The following is an 18,741-nucleotide window of genomic DNA, read 5'->3' as shown; positions in this document are numbered from 1 at the left end:
CCAAATCCCAAGTCCTCAATTCCAAGTCTTCCAAATTTTGTATTCATGTAGGAAGGTGTCACATGTGCTAGAGCTATTGGATGCATTGGTGGTAAAGGAAAGGAGAAAGCCTGTTAGTAAAGCATTAGACCAACGTAGAGACGAATTTATTCTGACTGTTGGTCCTTGCATTGGATGGTTACAAATGTTTGATGCAGTTAGGGAAGGGAAGATGACTCCTACTGCCGAGTGGTACCATTTTTTGTTATAATCAAGTAAGAGCGAGATTTTTTTTTTCAGGTATGAGATGCAATTTGTTTTATAAAAGAATTGATGCTAAATTATGTGATAACGTTGCTCTAGTATCAACAAGTTAAGAATGATTGATGCATTACTTGGATGATTTTAACTGATGGTAAAGCAAAAAGCCTGAACCAGCTTTATGTAGTTTGTATAAATAGCCTTGTGCAGAGACATGCATATTTCTCCACCTGTCATTGCACAAAGAAGACAATAGTTTTCAATGTGCCCTGTTTACATCACAGCACTGGTATCATGTGTGTATTTTTTCTGTACAGAAATATGCCACTTGTATGCATTTTCTGTACAGAAAAAAACTCATATGACATCAACATTATGGTGTTAACAGGGCACATAGAAAACAATTGTTTTCTTTGCATTTTTGCAGAGACCTAGGTTAGAAAAACACACGTCTCTGAACAAGATGTGAACAAGACCAAAATATTGTATAGACCGTTCGAATCTCCTGCTGAACCGGTCAAGATTCAAACCATGGATGGGCAGGCTAAATGTACCCAAGTTTATCCATACATCTCAACTCTCCCGCAAGGTTACATAGTTACATAGTAGGTGAGGTTGAAAAAAGACACAAGTCCATCAAGTCCAACCTATGTGTGTGATTATATGTCAGTATTACATTATATATCCCTGTATGTTGCGGTCATTCAGGTGCTTATCTAATAGTTTCTTGAAGCTATCGATGCTCCCCACTGAGACCACCGCCTGTGGAAGGGAATGCCGCATCCTTGCCGCTCTTACAGTAAAGAACCCTCTACGTAGTTTAAGGTTAAACCTCTTTTCTTCTAATTTTAATGAGTGGCCGCGAGTCTTGTGAAACTCTCTTCTGCAAAAAAGTTTTATCCCCATTGTGGGGTCACCAGTACAGTATTTGTATATTAAAATCATATCCCCTCTCAAGCGTCTCTTCTCCAGAGAGAATAAGTTCAACGCTTGCAACCTTTCCTCATAACTAAGATCCTCCAGACCCTTTATTAGCTTGGTTGCCCTTCTTTGTACTCGCTCCATTTCCAGTACATCCTTCCTGAGGACTAGTGCCCAGAACTGGACAGCATACTCCAGGTGCGGCCGGACCAGAGTCTTGTAGAGCGGGAGAATTATCGTTTTATCTCTGGAGTTGATACCCTTTTTAATGCATGCCAATATTCTGTTTGCTTTGTTAGCAGCAGCTTGGCATTGCATGCCATTGCTGAGCCCATAATCTACTAGGACCCCCAGGTCCTTTTCCATCCTAGATTCCCCCAGAGGTTCTCCCCCCAGTGTATAGATTGCATTCATATTTTTGCCACCCATATGCATTATTTTACATTTTTCTACATTGAACCTCATTTGCCATGTAGTCGCCCACCCCATTAATTTGTTCAGATCTTCTTGCAAGGTTTTCACATCCTGCGGAGAAGTTATTGCCCTGCTTAGCTTAGTATCGTCTGCAAATACAGAGATTGAACTGTTTCCCCCATCCATTAGATCGAACAAATTAAATAGGATTGGTCCCAGCACAGAACCCTGGGGGACTCCACTACCCACCCCTGACCATTCTGAGTACTCCCCATTTATCACCACCCTCTGAACTCGCCACTGTAGCCAGTTTTCAATCCATGTACTCACCCTATGGTCCATGCCAACGGACCTTATTTTGTACAGTAAACGTTTATGGGGAACTGTGTCAAATGCTTTTGCAAAATCTAGATACACCACATCTACGGGCCTTCCTTTATCTAGATGGCTCCTGCACACCCTCAAGCGCCTTGCGAACTCCCGGGAATGATCGGTGCGGTGGGGAACAGCTTTGAACACCGATCTCCTTTGCATCGATTTTTAGCTGACAGCCGCTTCTCCTTCTCTCCCTCCTGCGGCTGTCAGCTAAAAACCTATACAGGGAGATCGGTGTTCACAGCTGTCCCTCCCGCTGCACCTATCATTCCCAGCCTCTGTCTCCTGTTCATTCATCTTTAGTGCTGAGAAAGGGGCTGGGGAATCTGTGTCCTCAGTCCCTTTGTCTGTCTCAAAGGGGAGATGTCAGAGTTCTGACATCTCACCGAAGCCCCCCAAAATAAAAAAAAAAACTGTAAAAAAATGTAAAAAAAAATGAAAAAGTATAAAAAAAATAAAATAAACTACTGACACCACTCTCCCCTGCCCTACCGACACTGTCCACTGCCCCCCCCCCCCTCAAAAAAAAGCATTGTGAAAAACAATAAAAAACAAATTAAATTGTAAAAAAAATAATTTATTAAAAATAAAAAAATTATTAAAAATAAAAAAACTACTGACACAACACCAACCTAGGGAACACTTAACCTCTTGATCGCCCCCTAGTGTTAACTTCTTCCCTGCCAGTGACATTTATACAGTACGCAGTAGGTATTTTTAGCTCTGATCGCTGTAGAAATGTCACTGGTCTCAAAAAAGTGTCTAAAGTGTCTGATCTGTCCGCCGCAATATCGCAGTCCCGCTAAAAATCGCTGATCACCGCCATTACTAGTAAAAAAACACATAAATAGATAAAAATACCATAAAGATATCCCCTATTTTGTAGACACTATAACTTTTGCGCAAACCAATCAATATACGCTTATTGCGATTTTTTTTACCAAAAATATGTAGAAGAATATATATTGGCCTAAACTGATGAAGAAATTTGTTTTACTTTTTTTTTTTTTTGGTTATTTATTATAGCAAAAAGTAAAAAATATATATATATATATTTTTTTCAAAATTGTTGGTCTTATTTTGTTTATAGCACAAGAAATAAAAAACTACAGAGGTGATCAAATACCACCAAAATAAATCTCTATTTCTGGGGGGGAAAAAAAAAAAAGGACATCAAATTTTGTTTGGGTACAGCGTCGCACGACCGCGCAATTGTCAGTTAAATCGATGCATCGCAAAAAATGGCCTGGTCATTAACGATGAGCTCTGGTGTGTTCACACAGCCCATGTGCAGAGCCCGCCAGGAAGTCGGCACGGCGCTAATCACAGGCAGTGAGACGTTTCCCATTCTCTGCAGCCGCGCATCGGGACAATGTCTCACTGCCTGTGATCAGCGCCGTGCCGACTTCCTGGCGGGCTCTGGTCATTAAGGGGGGAATATCCTGAAGCGGTTAAAGCCATCAAATTGGATAATACGATTATACAATGAGAATTTTTTTTTAAATTTTGTCAGTAACTTGATGAATACCCACCAAAGCCAGGTTCATTCCAGGGACAGGTGACCGCAATGTTAATCTTAACCTCAGTGCACGGTCACAGATTGTTTTTTTTTTTTGTCAGTTTTTAATAAAGTTGCGTGAAACAGCCTGCGCGCCTGTCTCCGTTACCATGGTGCTCGAACGGACGCGTCACTTCCGTCTGTCACTGGGAAGATGGCGGCGCCCAGAGGACATGCGTTAGTGCACCGGGTCCTGGCGGAATGTCCGATCACCAAAGCCCGGGCCTGCGAGCTGACCCTACCGCACGGACCGGTGAAGACCCCGGTGTTTATGCCGGTGGGGACTCAGGGGACGATGAAGGGGATCACGGCTGATCAGCTGAGGGATCTGGGTTGTGAGATCTGCCTGGGGAACACCTACCACCTGGGGATGAGGCCGGTGAGGATGGGCACCTCTGTCTTTTGTAGTACTACAAGTCCCAGCTAGTATTACCTGAAACCCCCGTGATGGCGATAAGGAGTCAGCTGGAAATCCGAGCTGGATCATCCACACAGCCAACCATTGCGATGGGCTCAGCTATACTCTTCATGATCCTGCATTTAAAGCAGTATTAAACCCAAAAAAAATCAGCTTATCAATTCTTAGATGTGATGGCTGCATTCGTTCTCTCTTTTAGGCTGTCTTCCACTTTTACCTGGTGATCCTGCCAGTAAGTCTGTTGTTTTTCAACAAGACTAGATGTCCAGTAAAAGTGACAGTCGGAGGGTTTGGACAAACCGTTTACCACTGACAGGGTGCTTTATAAATGATCAACTTTTATTTTATGTAAAACCTTTTATCCCAAAAGGGGGAAAAAAAAAACAACATTTTTGCTGTAACTGCTTATAAAGTGTTTGAGTTTTGGCTTCAATTTCTTCATGTATTTAACCACTTAAGGACTGAGCCTCTTTTTTTAGATGTGTTGGTTACAAGTTAAAAACATTTTTTTCTTTTTTTGCTAGAAAATTACTTGGAACCCCCAAACATTATACCTTTTTTTTCTAACGCCCTAGAGAATAAAATGGCGGTCGTTGCAATATTTTCTGTCACACCGTATTTGCGCAGCGGTCTTACAAGCGCACTTTTTTTTGAAAAAAATACACTTTTTTGAATTAAAAAAAAAAAAAGACAACAGTAAAGTTAGCTCAATTATTATTTTTTTTTTATATTGTGAAAGATAATGTTACGCCGAGTCAATTGATACCCAACATGTCATGCTTCAAAATTGCGCCCGCTCGTGGAATGGCGACAAACTTTTACCCTTAAAAATCTCCATAGATGACGTTTAAAAAATTCTACAGGTTGCATATTTTGAGTTACAGAGGAGGTCTAGGACTAGACTACCTATCGGTTTCATAGGCGGGCGCTACTCACGTATGCGTTCACTTCTGCACGCAAGCTTGGTGGGACGGGACATGTTTAAAAAAAGAATATTTTTTTTCTTATTTATTTTACCTTTTTTATTTTTTATTTTTACACATTGTTTTTTTATTTAAACTGTCACTTTTATTCCTATTACAAGGAATGTAAACATCCCTTGTAATAGAAAAAAAGCATGACAGGACCTCTTAAATATGAGATCTGGGGTCAAAAAGAACTCAGATCTCATATTTACACTAAAATGCAATAAAACATTTTTTTTTGTCATTTGAGAAAAATAAAAAAATAAAAAATGGCTCTTTTTAGGAGCTATGGGCGGAAGTGAGGTTTTGACGTCACTTCCGCCCTGCAATGATATGGAGACGGGTGGGGGTCATCTTCCTCTCACTCGTCTCCATACCAAGACAGGAGAAGGATCCAATCGCCTCCGCCGCTACTGACGGCTCCGGTAAGCGGCGGAGGGCACCAGAGAGTGCCGGGAGGGGGGGAGGGTCCCTCTCCTGCCGCCGATAAAAGTGATCTTGCGGCGAATCCGCTGCAGGGACCACTTTATCTTGTAGCGGACCGCCCGCTGAAGAAGAAGATACAAGGGTTATGGCAGCTAGCTGCTGCCATAACAACGATATTCCTCTCGACGTAAAAGTGGTTAAAGTCCGTAAGTGGTTAAAGAGGAACTGCAGTCTGCTCACATAATTTGTAATAAAAAACATCTTTGCCATTCTGAAGCTTCCCTCCAAACAAGTGTGTGTGTATGTGTGTATATATATATATATATATATATATATATATTGTGATTCTGTACTTGCCAAATGTGCTGCAGAAATCTCCCTCCACTGAGTTTGACTGTGGGCAGCTGAAGCTGCTGCCTGTTCACTTCCTAAATTTACACAGACACACCTCCAGCTCTGCAGCTCTCATTGGCCCTCTTGTGACTCACCCCCCCCCCCCCCCCACTTGTGACTCACCCCCCCCACACTTCCTGGCAGACTCTCTCTCTCTCTCTCTCTCTGTTGTGTATGATGTCATAAGCCTAGGCTTTTTACCAGACAAGAAACAGGAAGTGGGCTGTATAAGGGATTTACTGGCAGAAAAAAATGTTTTACTATCCAAAGTTAAAACAACAAGAAGGGCAGAAGATTTAATAGATGGAAAGATGTAAAAATGACTGAAGTTCCACTTTAAATCTGCTTGTATGTCTAACACCACCCTCCCTCCCTCCTGACAATGTTGCTGTCCAGAGGTGCCCCCTGTGCTCCTTTATCCAGAGAGGAGGCACTCCAATACAGGAGGTGTGGTACTGACCAGATCACCAGGAGAAAACAGAGCAAAGAAGCCTGAAAAGGAAAACAAATGCAGCCACCACATCTCATGATTGTTAAGCTGCAATATATTACATTTTTGGGTTTAACCACTTCAGCCCCGGAAGGTTTTACCCACTTCCAGACCAAGCCATGTTTTGCGATACAGCGCTGCGTTGCTTTACCTGACAATTGCGCAGTTGTGCGACGCTGTACCCAAATAAAAATCAATCTAAAATAATAAAGAACTAATGCGCACAACCACACTCTCAAAGGATCATGGGCAACGGTACCAAAAATAGAAGAGCTGCCAACATAAGAGGTGGCCTCACCCACCCTAATAGATAACGTGATAATAGTACAAAGTATGTGGCGCTAGTCCAAGTGTACCACTCACAATAATGGAACGAAATCTCAAAATAACATAAATCTCAATACTTCCTTAATAGACAATACTATCTTCTCCCATTGGGGAGCAGCCAAACTAACTAAAGTGTTAAATGCTGGTTGTCATTCCTAATAAAATTATATAAAATAGATCATCCAATGAACATGATGTTCCTCAACCAAACTGTGTAGAAACTGTGACCAGAGGTAAACTAAGTGATAATGGTGAAATAAAATATTTTAGAATAAATAGCAATTCCTCAAAATGTGTCATACAATGTGCATGATTTTCCTCAACGTAATAAGTGAAAACAACAAAAAATATATAAAATTAAATAATAGCAAAATAAATATTACTGGTGAATGAAATGATACTAAAACAACTGAAATGCAATATTAAATACAAAGGTGCGACTCTGCACCACACATTTAAGCAAAAGTGATCAAGTGCAAAACCAAGTGGTAATTGTGCAGATCCATGCATATAGAAATGCGACTCTGAGATAAAGCTCCCAAAATTCAACACCTCACCCACCTGAAAATAATTTCTTTAAAAATTAAAAAGCTGTGATATAAAATGTGATCAAGTCCAAAAAAATATTGCTTCATGCAGTGTGATTCGTAATGTCCATACAAATAGTCAATAATAACGTGCCAGTAAAGGTGACTTTGTGCTGGATTCATTCACTTAAAGACTGGTGCGGCACACAGGTGTTTCCCCCAGCCTCTCACCTCAATTAGCGGCGCCCAATGGGCCAAGTCAAGCAGATGGTTAATGCTTCTCTGTAGGGGATGATGATCCAACAGCTGTCCCCCTCCTCCAGAGGGTGTGCGTGGGTCAGGCTTTCTTTACTAGTCACCAGCGCTCACACAGACCCCAGAATGATAATAAGGAAGAAGGAGATGCTCCCATAGTGAAGTACTTTCAATTCAAGTTTAATGTAAAAAATAGTAACTTACATTTAAAAACGACAATATCAGCAGAAAATAGCAACTCCTCATCCCTTTGATAAAGTCACGTGGTGTGACGCAACGCGTCAGGGTAGGAGGAGCCAGGTGCCGACGCTTCCCGGGGACGGCCGTACCCGGAAACTTTTATCGTCTCTGTTGCTATTTTCTGCTGATATTGTCGTTTTTAAATGTAAGTTACTATTTTTTACATTAAACTTGAATTGAAAGTACTTCACTATGGGAGCATCTCCTTCTTCCTTATTATCATTCTGGGGTCTGTGTGAGCGCTGGTGACTAGTAAAGAAAGCCTTACCCACGCACACCCTCTGGAGGAGGGGGACAGCTGTTGGATCATCATCCCCTACAGAGAAGCATTAACCATCTGCTTGACTTGGCCCATTGGGGGCCGCTAATTGAGGTGAGAGGCTGGGGGAAACACCTGTGTGCCGCACCAGTCTTTAAGTGAATGAATCCAGCACAAAGTCACCTTTACTGCCACGTTATTATTGACTATTTGTATGGACATTACGAATCACACTGCATGAAGCAATATTTTTTTGGACTTGATCACATTTTATGTCACAGCTTTTTAATTTTTAAAGAAATTATTTTCAGGTGGGTGAGGTGTTGAATTTTGGGAGCTTTATCTCAGAGTCGCATTTCTATATGCATGGATCTGCACAATTACTACTTGGTTTTGCACTTGATCACTTTTGCTTAAATGTGTGGTGCAGAGTCGCACCTTTGTATTTAATATTGCATTTCAGTTGTTTTAGTATCATTTCATTCACCAGTAATATTTATTCTGTTATTATTTAATTTTATATTTTTTTTTTGTTGTTTTCACTTATTATGTTGAGGAAAATCATGCTCATTGTATGACACATTTTGAGGAATTGCTATTTATTCTAAAATATTTTATTTCACCATTATCACTTAGTTTACCTCTGGTCACAGTTTCTACACAGTTTGGTTGAGGAACATCATGTTCATTGGATGATCTATTTTATATAATTTTATTAGGAATGACAACCAGCATTTAACACTTTAGTTAGTTTGGCTGCTCCCCAATGGGAGAAGATAGTATTGTCTATTAAGGAAGTATTGAGATTTATGTTATTTTGAGATTTCGTTCCATTATTGTGAGTGGTACACTTGGACTAGCGCCACATACTTTGTACTATTATCAAATAAAAATCAATGTTCCCCCCCCCCCACACACACACACACATAGAGCTTTCTTTTGGTGGTATTTGATCACCTCTGTGTTTTTATTTTTTGCGCTATAAACAAAAAAAGAGCAGCAATTTTGAATAAAAAACAATATTCCTTATGCCGGCCATACACAGTTTGAATTTCGTAAGAATTTTCATTAGAAAATCGTTTGAAAGAATTTTCGTATGAATTTCGCACCATTAGTGGGCTGCAACAACGGCCGATTTTCGTGCGGCAATCAAATTTGAGGAATCGGACATGTTGGAAATTTTTTGAAAAACGAACGATTTTCTAATTAATGATGGGAGAATCGTGCGAGAAATGTAATAAGAAAAAAAAATTTACACAGAGAAAAGAAGATTCCCGCCCACGAAAATTATTTTCTGTAGCAACATGCGGTGAAATTGAAGGCTTGGTCAGCCGAACGAACTTTCTGATTTTGAAAAGAAAATTCGTTCGAAATTCGACCATGTATGGCCTGCTTTACTTTCTACTATAAAACATTCCCAATAAAAAAAAAAAATGTAAAAAAAAAATCAAATTTATTCATCAGTTTAGGCCAATATGTATTCTGCTACATATTTTTGGTAAAAAAAAATCCCAATAAGCGTATATTGATTGGTTTGCGCAAAAGTTATCACGTCTACAAACTAAAGGTTAGATTTATGACATTTTTAATTTTTTTTTTTTTTTTTTTACTGGTAATGGTGGCGGACAAATCTTACCCTAATGCTACGTACACATGAGCCGACTTTTCGACTGGACTGGTCCAACTGACTTTTCGACGGACTTCCGACGGACTTTCCGAATGAACGGACTTGCTTACCCACGATCACACCAAAGTCCGACAGATTCGTACGTGATGACGTACGACCGGATTAAAATAAGGACGTTCATAGCCAGTAGCCAATAGCTGCCCTAGCGTCGGTTTTCGTCCGTTGGACTAGCATACAGACGAGCGGATTTTTCGATACGAATTGGGTCTGGCGGAGTTCCGACGTAAAGATTTGAAACATGTTCCAAATCTAAAGTCCGTCAGATTTTCGACCGAAAAAGTCCACTGCAGGTCCGATGAAGCCCACACAGGGTCGGATTGTCCGCCGGACTCGGTCCATCGGACCAGTCTGGTAAAAAAAAGTCCACCCGTGTGTACACGGCATAAGTGACACTTTTTGGGGAGCAGTGACTCCATTACAGTGATCAGAGCTAAAAAATGCACTGATTACTGCATAAATGACACTGGCTGGGAAGGGGTTAACACTAGGGGGCGATCAAGGGGTTAAGTGTGTCCTAGGGCGGTGCTTTCTAACTGTGTGTGTGTGTGGGGGGCGGGGTGGGGTGTTACACTGGAGATTTCTGTTTTCCTTATTGATAGATTAGCGGTGTGCCTTCTTTACATAGGCACACCACTGCTCCGTGTCTCCTGTGAACGATCGGCGGGTCACGTCGGCCATCGCTGGACCCTCTGATTGGCTCCTGCTGTGTCCAGTCACGTGCACAAAATCATGTACAGGTACGTGATTTTGCACAGCCAGGCTGCCCTGCCACACTATATGTACAGTGGGCGGTCCGGAAGCGGTTAAAGTATAACCAAAGGCAAAACTTTTATTTCAGTTTTGGATGGAGTGAAGAGGGATTAGAACCTCTGTCAGTTTTTATTGCTGTCTGTACCCCCATTAGGGAGATTCATCCTCTCTATTTATTCTGTTCACCATTATCATTGAAAGAGAACGTAAAAGAAAATCCCACATTTTGGGTTGTCCTCAGAAAATGAATAGAGGGGTAATCTTCCAATGGGGACATTAGTTCTGATGACCTGGGGGGTCCCCAAGAGATTCCCTTTAAAACTGAACACATATGAATTACACAGGTTCTGTGGCTGATTAAGGTGGTAATTAAACTCACTTGGTGCCTTCTCTGCATTAAATTAGCCTCAGAACCCGTGTAATTCATATGTGTACGGGTTTAAAGTGATGAGGTGGCAACTCTATATAAGGTACATGCATCAGGGACCAGAGGACTGCAAGGGTGAGTTATATTATCATTTAATTTTTTTGTGAAAAGGTGGACTATCCCTATACCCAGGAGATTGGCCGGTACACGGCTTTGACCAATCGCCTCACAAGGGGGAATGGCTTGTAGGCAGTTGATGTTGAATGAGGCCATGCCAGGACAGACATTGAGGATGGGAGGCAAACCCGCTACCTTGCCCTGTTCTCCCTTAGTATGGCTCTGACGAAAATCCCGTACCCTGTATACTGCAGACCGCATAGAGGAATGACATTGTCCCTGGCACCCAGCTTTTACGTTGTGCAGTATGCGCTATGGGAATAAAATTACTACGAACATGGGGGGGGAAAGGTCTTTTTTTTTTCTTTTTTTTTTTTGACAAAGGAGATTTTACATGCATTTTTTGACAATTGTACTTTAGTTCCGATTTTAAAAATTGAAAAGATGACTGTTCGTGGAATATGAAAATAAAAAAAAAAAATATATAATATATATTTAGATTTATTATGTGTGTGTATATATTTAGATTTATTATGTGTGTGTGTATGTATGTATGTGTGTGTGTGTATATGTATATGTGTATATATATATATATATATATATATATATATATATATATATATATATAATTTATTATTATTATTTATTTATTTATTTTTTTTGTAGGGTCCTGAAGTGATGAAGAAGGTGAATGGCCTGCATGGTTTCATGAATTGGGACCGGAACCTTCTCACGGTAAGTTGGGCGTTCACTGCACCACAAATGGTCGGAACTAAATGTGCCAGATACTATAACCCAAAGGGTGTAAATTAGAATTGTATCTGCATTATCCTCTGGAAATCTGATCCTGCATTTCAGTATAGAAAGTCTCAAATAGCTCTGATCTAGCAGAATCTGTGTAAAGTAATAAGCTGTTCGATTCAGAAAACCAACGCTGTAGTGAAAATAATGCTTTTACCTCCATTCGTGGCAAATGGAATCCCAGAATGTAGTCTTTAAAGGGTAATTACATTTTCATGGGGAAATAAAATTGCGAATAAAAATAAATATTATAACTAGGGGTCGACCGATATAGTTTTTTCAGGACCGATAAGGATTTTTCGGCTGCCTTCCAGGTGCTGATATTCTGTAGATCTAAACGTTTTATTTTTAAACTGTCCTTTTTAATTTTTTTTTTTTTTTATCACTTGGATTGTTGTCTAAAGGAATGTAAACATCCCTTGTGACAGTAATAGGCAGTGACAGGTACTCTTTATGGAGGGATTGGGTGGTCTATAAGACCCCCAACTCCTCCTCTGCACTTGAAAGTATTCAAAACGTCAAGATCTGCTTTTTTTGAATACTTTCTATTTTTTAAAACTGGCGCCTTTAGGATGCCAGTAATCCGGGAGTGATGTCATAACATTGCTTCCAGGTTACTAGACCCTCAGCTTTTGTTCAGGTCTTTGGCCAGCTGGCGGACGTGCCGACGGATCGGCGGGAGTCGCTGCTTGTAATAACAGCTGACCGTCTGCTCTAAAGAACGGTACTGGGGTGATGCCTTTGAAGCAATATTGGTTACATCGGTAAGTTTGTGACCGATCCCGATGCACCGATAATCGCTCGACCCCTAAATATAACATGCAATTGCGACACAATTTATATTATAATTGAATGTTATTAAAAATGACTTCTCCTTTTTCAATTTGCAGCTTTTATTTCCTATAAAATGCAATATGGCTACCTGGTGTACAGGGCGCCCCCCCGAAATGTAATTTCCTGCTTGTGTGATCGGCTCACTGTTTTTCCCAGAAATCTGCACTAAGCCAGATTTTTGACATCCCCAGCTACAAAAATGTAATTTTTGGTGATATACTCCCTATGGGAACTCGCGCCTAAAGGGATGCAGACCCTGCAATTTCCCTCAGAGCTCTGCGGGTGCACAGCTGATCGAACACCGTACACCCTCCCTACCACCCCAATACCACACCCCCCTCCATTACCTCCTGATCCCTGCTGTACTTGCCTCTGGCGATGCTGAGCTATCGGTGCCCCCCTGGTCTAAGGATTTGAAATCCCCACTCTCCTGCCTCTTCTCTATGCAGCACCCAGGACAGACTGTGGGCAGGAAATTGCTTACCCGTCAGCTGCATGTAACAAAGGGGCGAGGATACTCGTGAGGTTATTGACCAAATATGGCCACATGACCATTAAGACAAAGACGTTGTTCTAATATGGCTATTTGGCAAAATTAGTTCAATGAAGTTATGGGCATCCCTGCCTCTTAGTTATGAAGAAACAAGAATTGCTGTGGGACTTTAGATGAGGCGCAACACACTCAGGAATAAAATCAATAAAGTAAATATTTATTGGTAAATACAATTTACCAATAAATTACAATTTCCAGCAGATCTACAGTGACATAATTGCCATATAGTCAAGCAGATTGGTCAATATGTACTTGTTAATTTCATAGCCAGGTAGTGTTTCAAAGATCAGTCCTTAATAGGTGTGAACGTGCATCAGTGTAACCCGACGTGTTTCGTGACATAGCATCACTTCCTCAGGGGTTGATGCACACACAATTGTCTATGAAGTAGAAATAGTTTAGGAGAACATGACATATAATACAATGTATTCAGTTATTGCAAACATTGGGTATCAGTCATAAGGGGACCTATACTTACAAATCTGCAAGACATCACATGCTCATGACCTAATGGTAGTTGCCTGGAAATGTCTGACCTGGCAACTGTGGGTGTGGGATTCCAAGGGCCCAGCAGTGCAAACAGGACAGGATGGAATGGCGGGCATGGCGCGCAATCCAACAGGTCCTCCTCCAGGTCCTTATGTGTTTAATATACATGACATAAAACTATCACTTAGGTGTTGACAGAAAAGGAAAATTATGTGTAAAGAATGTGAAATGTATGTGTAGTACATACATGAACATGTGTGCAAAATATATATGATAAATGGTAAAAATGTGAGAAAAATTTAAAAATCAAAAAAAGGAGGGGGGGGGGGGATACCAACCAACCAACCACCAAACTCTCATGGCTCCACAGAAAACTAGTGAGTGTAAGTGAGCTGCTTAATTGGGTGCAAAACAAACTGAGGTATATTGGTAAGTAGAATCCAAATAAAAATGTGTGTGTATGTATATATGTGTGTGTGTGTGTATATATATATATATATATATGTATGTATGTATGTGTAACGCTTAGAATGACTATACCTAGATATAAGTGGTCTATCTCCAGTGGTGCAAAATCAATGCGAAAAAAATAAAAATGGTTGAAAGATGACATGCAACTAAATAAAAATGGATGAAAAAATGGAAGATGTTGAGTGTTAATAACCTACCATGGTGAGACATGCTGACAAGGACTGTGACCGACCACTGTGGAGAGCGTGGAGGACTGATGCTTCCCCGCCCGTCCTATTTATACATGCAGGGCTCCAATCGGACCCCTTCCGACGTCAGGTGAAAACCACCCCTCTTTGTTGTGTGCACCTGCATGGCAGGGAATCTCTTGCCCGCAGCTTATTGGTCCAGAAAGAATACAATCCTGTAACAGTTTCCCGTGAGTTTGGGCAAAATGGGTTGGGACCCATTTTGTCTCCAAACTAAGCTCATCTCTGCTAAGTTAGGACCTACTCCCAAAACTAGGAATACTCTGACTCTAGTATATGGAAGCATGCTATGTGTCTGGGGTTTATGATTTCTAATTGGTGATTTTAGGACAGTGGTGGCTTTCAGATGGTGTCTTTGGTGGAACTCTCCAAGGTGACGGAAGAAGGCGTTCATTTCACATCTCCCTATGATAACCGAGAGATCTTACTCACGCCAGAGAAGTCTATTGAAATCCAGAATGCTCTTGGTAAGTTTTATAAATGTGTCTAAATTCTAACCATTGATTAGTTAGTCTCAGATACCATTCACATCTATTAAATATATTGTTTGTATGCATCTATGTCATTTTCTAAGGGACACAATCCATGAATTGTTCAATATTTCTCTCTAACACCGCTGCTTTGTATCTTCTCACCCAGGTTCTGACATTATGATGCAGCTTGATGACGTGGTGAGCAGTACCATCTCCGGACCCCGCGTGGAGGAGGCCATGTACAGGTTAGTATAGAAAGAGGGGTTCCCCTTGGGGTTTAGAGTTTAACGGCACTTAGATAAATGTCACAAAGGGATGTAGTAGGAAAAAATACTCGTATATTTTATTAGAAATACATAGATTAAAACATATGTAATGAAGTATACATGGCAGCCACTGCTGATGATGCAATAGTTACAAATAGGTGGTATATAGCAGTTATCCTTCACCCAACGCATTTTGGAGTCTACTAGAGATGCTCCTTCCTCAGGGAGAGATAGGATATGAAAACTAATTGCAGCAATCAAGTGCTTATAGCACACTCCATTGAATTAAAAACAGAAAAGCACAGCGTTGCCCCCGGGAAACTGCCATCACCCTGAAGAACCCAGCATAAAGTATCGAATTAAACAGAGTATACAATAGTCATCCAAGTGAGATCAGAAGCCCAAACCCGGAAGGTTTCCTATATGTGGGGCAACCAGGAGGACCCACTGGGGCCCATAGATGGAGTCCTGGGTGTACGCTCAAGGGGGAGTGGAAAAGATATAGTTCCTCTGGTTGGAGTTTAGGGGAGACACTTAGAGCTGTTAGTATGACGCATGTGTCTCTCTGTTTGGTCTCCTGTGAACAGGCTGCATGGAACCTAACTATATGCAACAGGTTACATGGAACCTATTCATATCCTATCTACCCCGGAGGAAGGAGTATCTCTAGTAGACTCTGAAATGTGTCCGGTGAAGGATAACTCCTACATGTCACCTATTTGTAACTATTGCATCATCAGCAGTGGCTGCCATGTATACTATATTACATATGTTTTTATAATAAAATATATGAGTAATTTTTTTCTACTACATCCTTTTGTAACATTTATCTAAGTGTCGTTAAAGTCCAAACCCCAAGGGGAACCCCTCTTTTTCTATATTCATATACTTGGATGTTGGCACCATGAAACAATCACTGACATTTCTTCATTATGCACAGGTTAGCAGTGTACAATGTCTGCAATTTGACTTACAGCCATGCATGTGTGTTATTACACGTAATACTTCTCTTTATTACATTTCTGATCACCTGCTTCCCACAAGCAATCATTTTAGACTAGATTGAGTAAGAGTGGTTAAGCTGGCTCTAGAAATGTGGGATAAGTAACAGATGGTGAAAAGTGATGCAATCTTATTTGCATTCCCTATATTGAAAGGCTAAGTTCACCTTAAATAAATGCACATTTTTATGCTGGTAAAAAAAATGTGCATTTATTGTTTTGTTTTTTCTCTAAGGAGCCTGCAGAGCATTGCACCTGCGATCAGCAGATTGTGGATGCAATGCCAGAATCTTGCAGACTCTCAGGATAGTGGTCTGCCTGTACCTCTGATATCTGCAGGCAGTTATGAGAACAGGAAGATGAATGGACTATGAGGACCCTCACCAGTGCAGATCCCTCTCCCACTATTACAGTGAGGGGGGGAGAAAGTGCAGATGCTGGAGCACGTTACATGTTTCACCCTAAAAATGGGTTGGACATGTAACATTCTGCAAAGGTGAATTTATCCTTTAATGCAGATGTGTTAAGGGCTGAAACAACTAATCGATTAATTGACAACTAATCAATTATGAAATTAATCGATTACTATTTTCATAATCGATTAATCGGCCAGTAACATAATGGGGTTAAAGAAAACGAAAATGAGCCCTTTTATAGTACAAAAAGAGCAAATTGCTACTGCAAATATTACTTTCACAGTTCTACAGTAAAAAAATGAACCCCTTACAGTAGCGATTATCTGCTTTTTTTTTGTACTATAAAGGGCTAATTTTAGTTTTTTTGACCCCATTATGTTGCTAAACGTCTTAGACCTGGTTCACATCTATGTGTTTTTTGGTGCAGTTCATTTACATGGTTTCCTATGGGACACGTTCACATCACATTTTCAGCCGCTGCGTATTTGGAAAGGGTCAGGGACTTTTTTTTTTTTTTAACGCCCAACAGTGCTTTTTTGGTTCAGTATACTTCAATGGAGAAGCTGCAGAAAAGCACGTAATGCGTTTTTGCAGCAATTTGTGTTTTTTAATCTGCCCCAATAACAAATTGGCCCAAGAAAAAGCAAAAACGCAAATCGCACCTAAATCACATGCACAAAAATCAAAACGCACTGCAAAAAGCACTGCAGAAACAGATCAAAAGCATACTGCATAGGTGTGTACCGAGCCTTATGCTGGTCACACGGAGCAATTTTCAGATGAGAATATTCAGACGAAAAATCTTTGTACATTCGCTTAATGAAAGAATGTTTGAAATTTTCACTTGTTTTTAACATTCTGGTTTTAATAATGAATGTGATTTCTGAACGAAAACCACATACACTGTCTGGAAATTCCTTTGACCAAGAAGTTTTCTATTTCCAAATTTTCCCGTCACTGTGGTTGAAAATGAACGTCGATTTGACCCCAATCGAACGAACGTTCTTTAAAATGACATTTTTTTTGAAGGAAGACATTGTTTTTTAAATAAAAAATTTTATCTCTGAGTCTGATATTTACCAGATTCACCCTTTAATAGTTTATACAGTATATCTCTCCTCCTAATAGTATATACAGTATATTTCCTCTAATAGTATATACAGTATATCTCCTCTAATAGTATATACAATATATCTCCTCTAATAGTATATACAGTATCTATCTCTCCTCTAATAGTATATACAGTATATCTCTCCTCTAATAGTCTATACAGTGTATCTCTCCTCTAATAGTACATACAGTACATCTCTTCTGTCTGTTATTCTCAGAGTGGATTTAATATTTTGCTCCCTAACCATATAGTTGGTTATTTATATTTACCACTGCATAGAGATATTTAAAGCGGAGTTCCACCCAAAAGTGGAACTTCCGCATTAAGTACTCCTCGCCCTCTGACATGCCACAATTGGCATGTCATTTTTTTTGGGGGGGGGGGGGGGGTGGCTGGGTACCTGGTTTGGAGTGGGACTTCCTGTCCCAGAACATTGCCTGGCCATTGACTGAGCGCAGCGCGGCTCACGCAATGCACAGTGTGCGCCGCACATTTTTACAGCCGGGTGCCCACACTTACAATGTCGGCACCATGAAGAGGAGGGGTGGGGGGGAGAATGGAGGCTTTGGGCGGCCACATCGTTGGACCATGGGACAGGTGAGTGGCTGTGTATTAAAAGTCAGCAGCTACACTTTTTGCAGCTGCTGACTTTTAATAAACTCAAAAGTCAGTGAAACAATAATCGGCCAACTAATCGATTTATGAAAATAGCTCTAGATGTGTTTGAGTTGTTTAAAGTGACCCTATCACATACCTACAAAATAAAATAAAGCTGCTCCCTTTACAGAAAGAGAAAAAAAAGACTGTAAAGACTTCCCCTTCCATTAATAGATTGTGTTCTAGTTATAGATGCTGTAGTATGGCTTCTTTGAATGGCGGATCTGGGCAGAAAAGGCAGGCAAAGTTGGGCTCTCTTGTTGAGAGCCTGGGACAGCAAGAAAATTACGGTAGTACTAAGTATTACTAATATAGCGGACTTTTTAGCCTAAGAAACAATAGAGAGAAAATCTAATGAAAATAATCAATGTTATTAAACTTTACATAGGATAATCACAAAAGAGTAAAAACATCATATACTGTCCATCTGTATATTAATGTGCAGTGAGCCCTTTGGACGCACAAGGGCTCACTGCACATTAATATACAGATGGACAGTATATGATGTTTTTACTCTTTTGTGATTATCCTATGTAAAATTTAATAAAATTGATTGTTTTCATTAGATTTTCTCTCTATTGTTTCTTAGCCTAAAAAGTCCGCTATATTAGTAATACTTAGTACTACTGTAATTTTCTCTCTATTCATGGACGTGGCTTTTCAGTTGCACTATTTTTCTCTAATGATTTAAG

The 18,741-nt window shown here is 40.4% G+C and overlaps 1 protein-coding gene across 1 annotated transcript in view; it reads left to right on the top strand.

Moving 5' to 3' along the window:
• The first annotated feature begins 3,622 nt into the window (after positions 1–3,622).
• Positions 3,623–18,741, top strand: part of QTRT1 (queuine tRNA-ribosyltransferase catalytic subunit 1) — a 38,343-nt gene continuing 23,224 nt past the window's right edge. Inside the window, exons 1-4 of the mRNA XM_073622599.1 lie at positions 3,623–3,887; positions 11,396–11,464; positions 14,454–14,592; positions 14,765–14,843. Of these exons, the coding sequence (XP_073478700.1) occupies positions 3,663–3,887; positions 11,396–11,464; positions 14,454–14,592; positions 14,765–14,843 (512 nt within the window). The 5' untranslated portion in view covers positions 3,623–3,662. The remainder of the gene's footprint in view (positions 3,888–11,395; positions 11,465–14,453; positions 14,593–14,764; positions 14,844–18,741) is intronic.

The sequence above is a fragment of the Aquarana catesbeiana genome, linkage group LG03, assembly GCF_042186555.1.
Source record: "Aquarana catesbeiana isolate 2022-GZ linkage group LG03, ASM4218655v1, whole genome shotgun sequence".
NCBI lineage: Eukaryota > Metazoa > Chordata > Amphibia > Anura > Ranidae > Aquarana > Aquarana catesbeiana.
The sequence above is the reverse complement of the archived record's forward strand: the minus strand, read 5'-3'. Positions and strand labels throughout refer to the sequence as shown.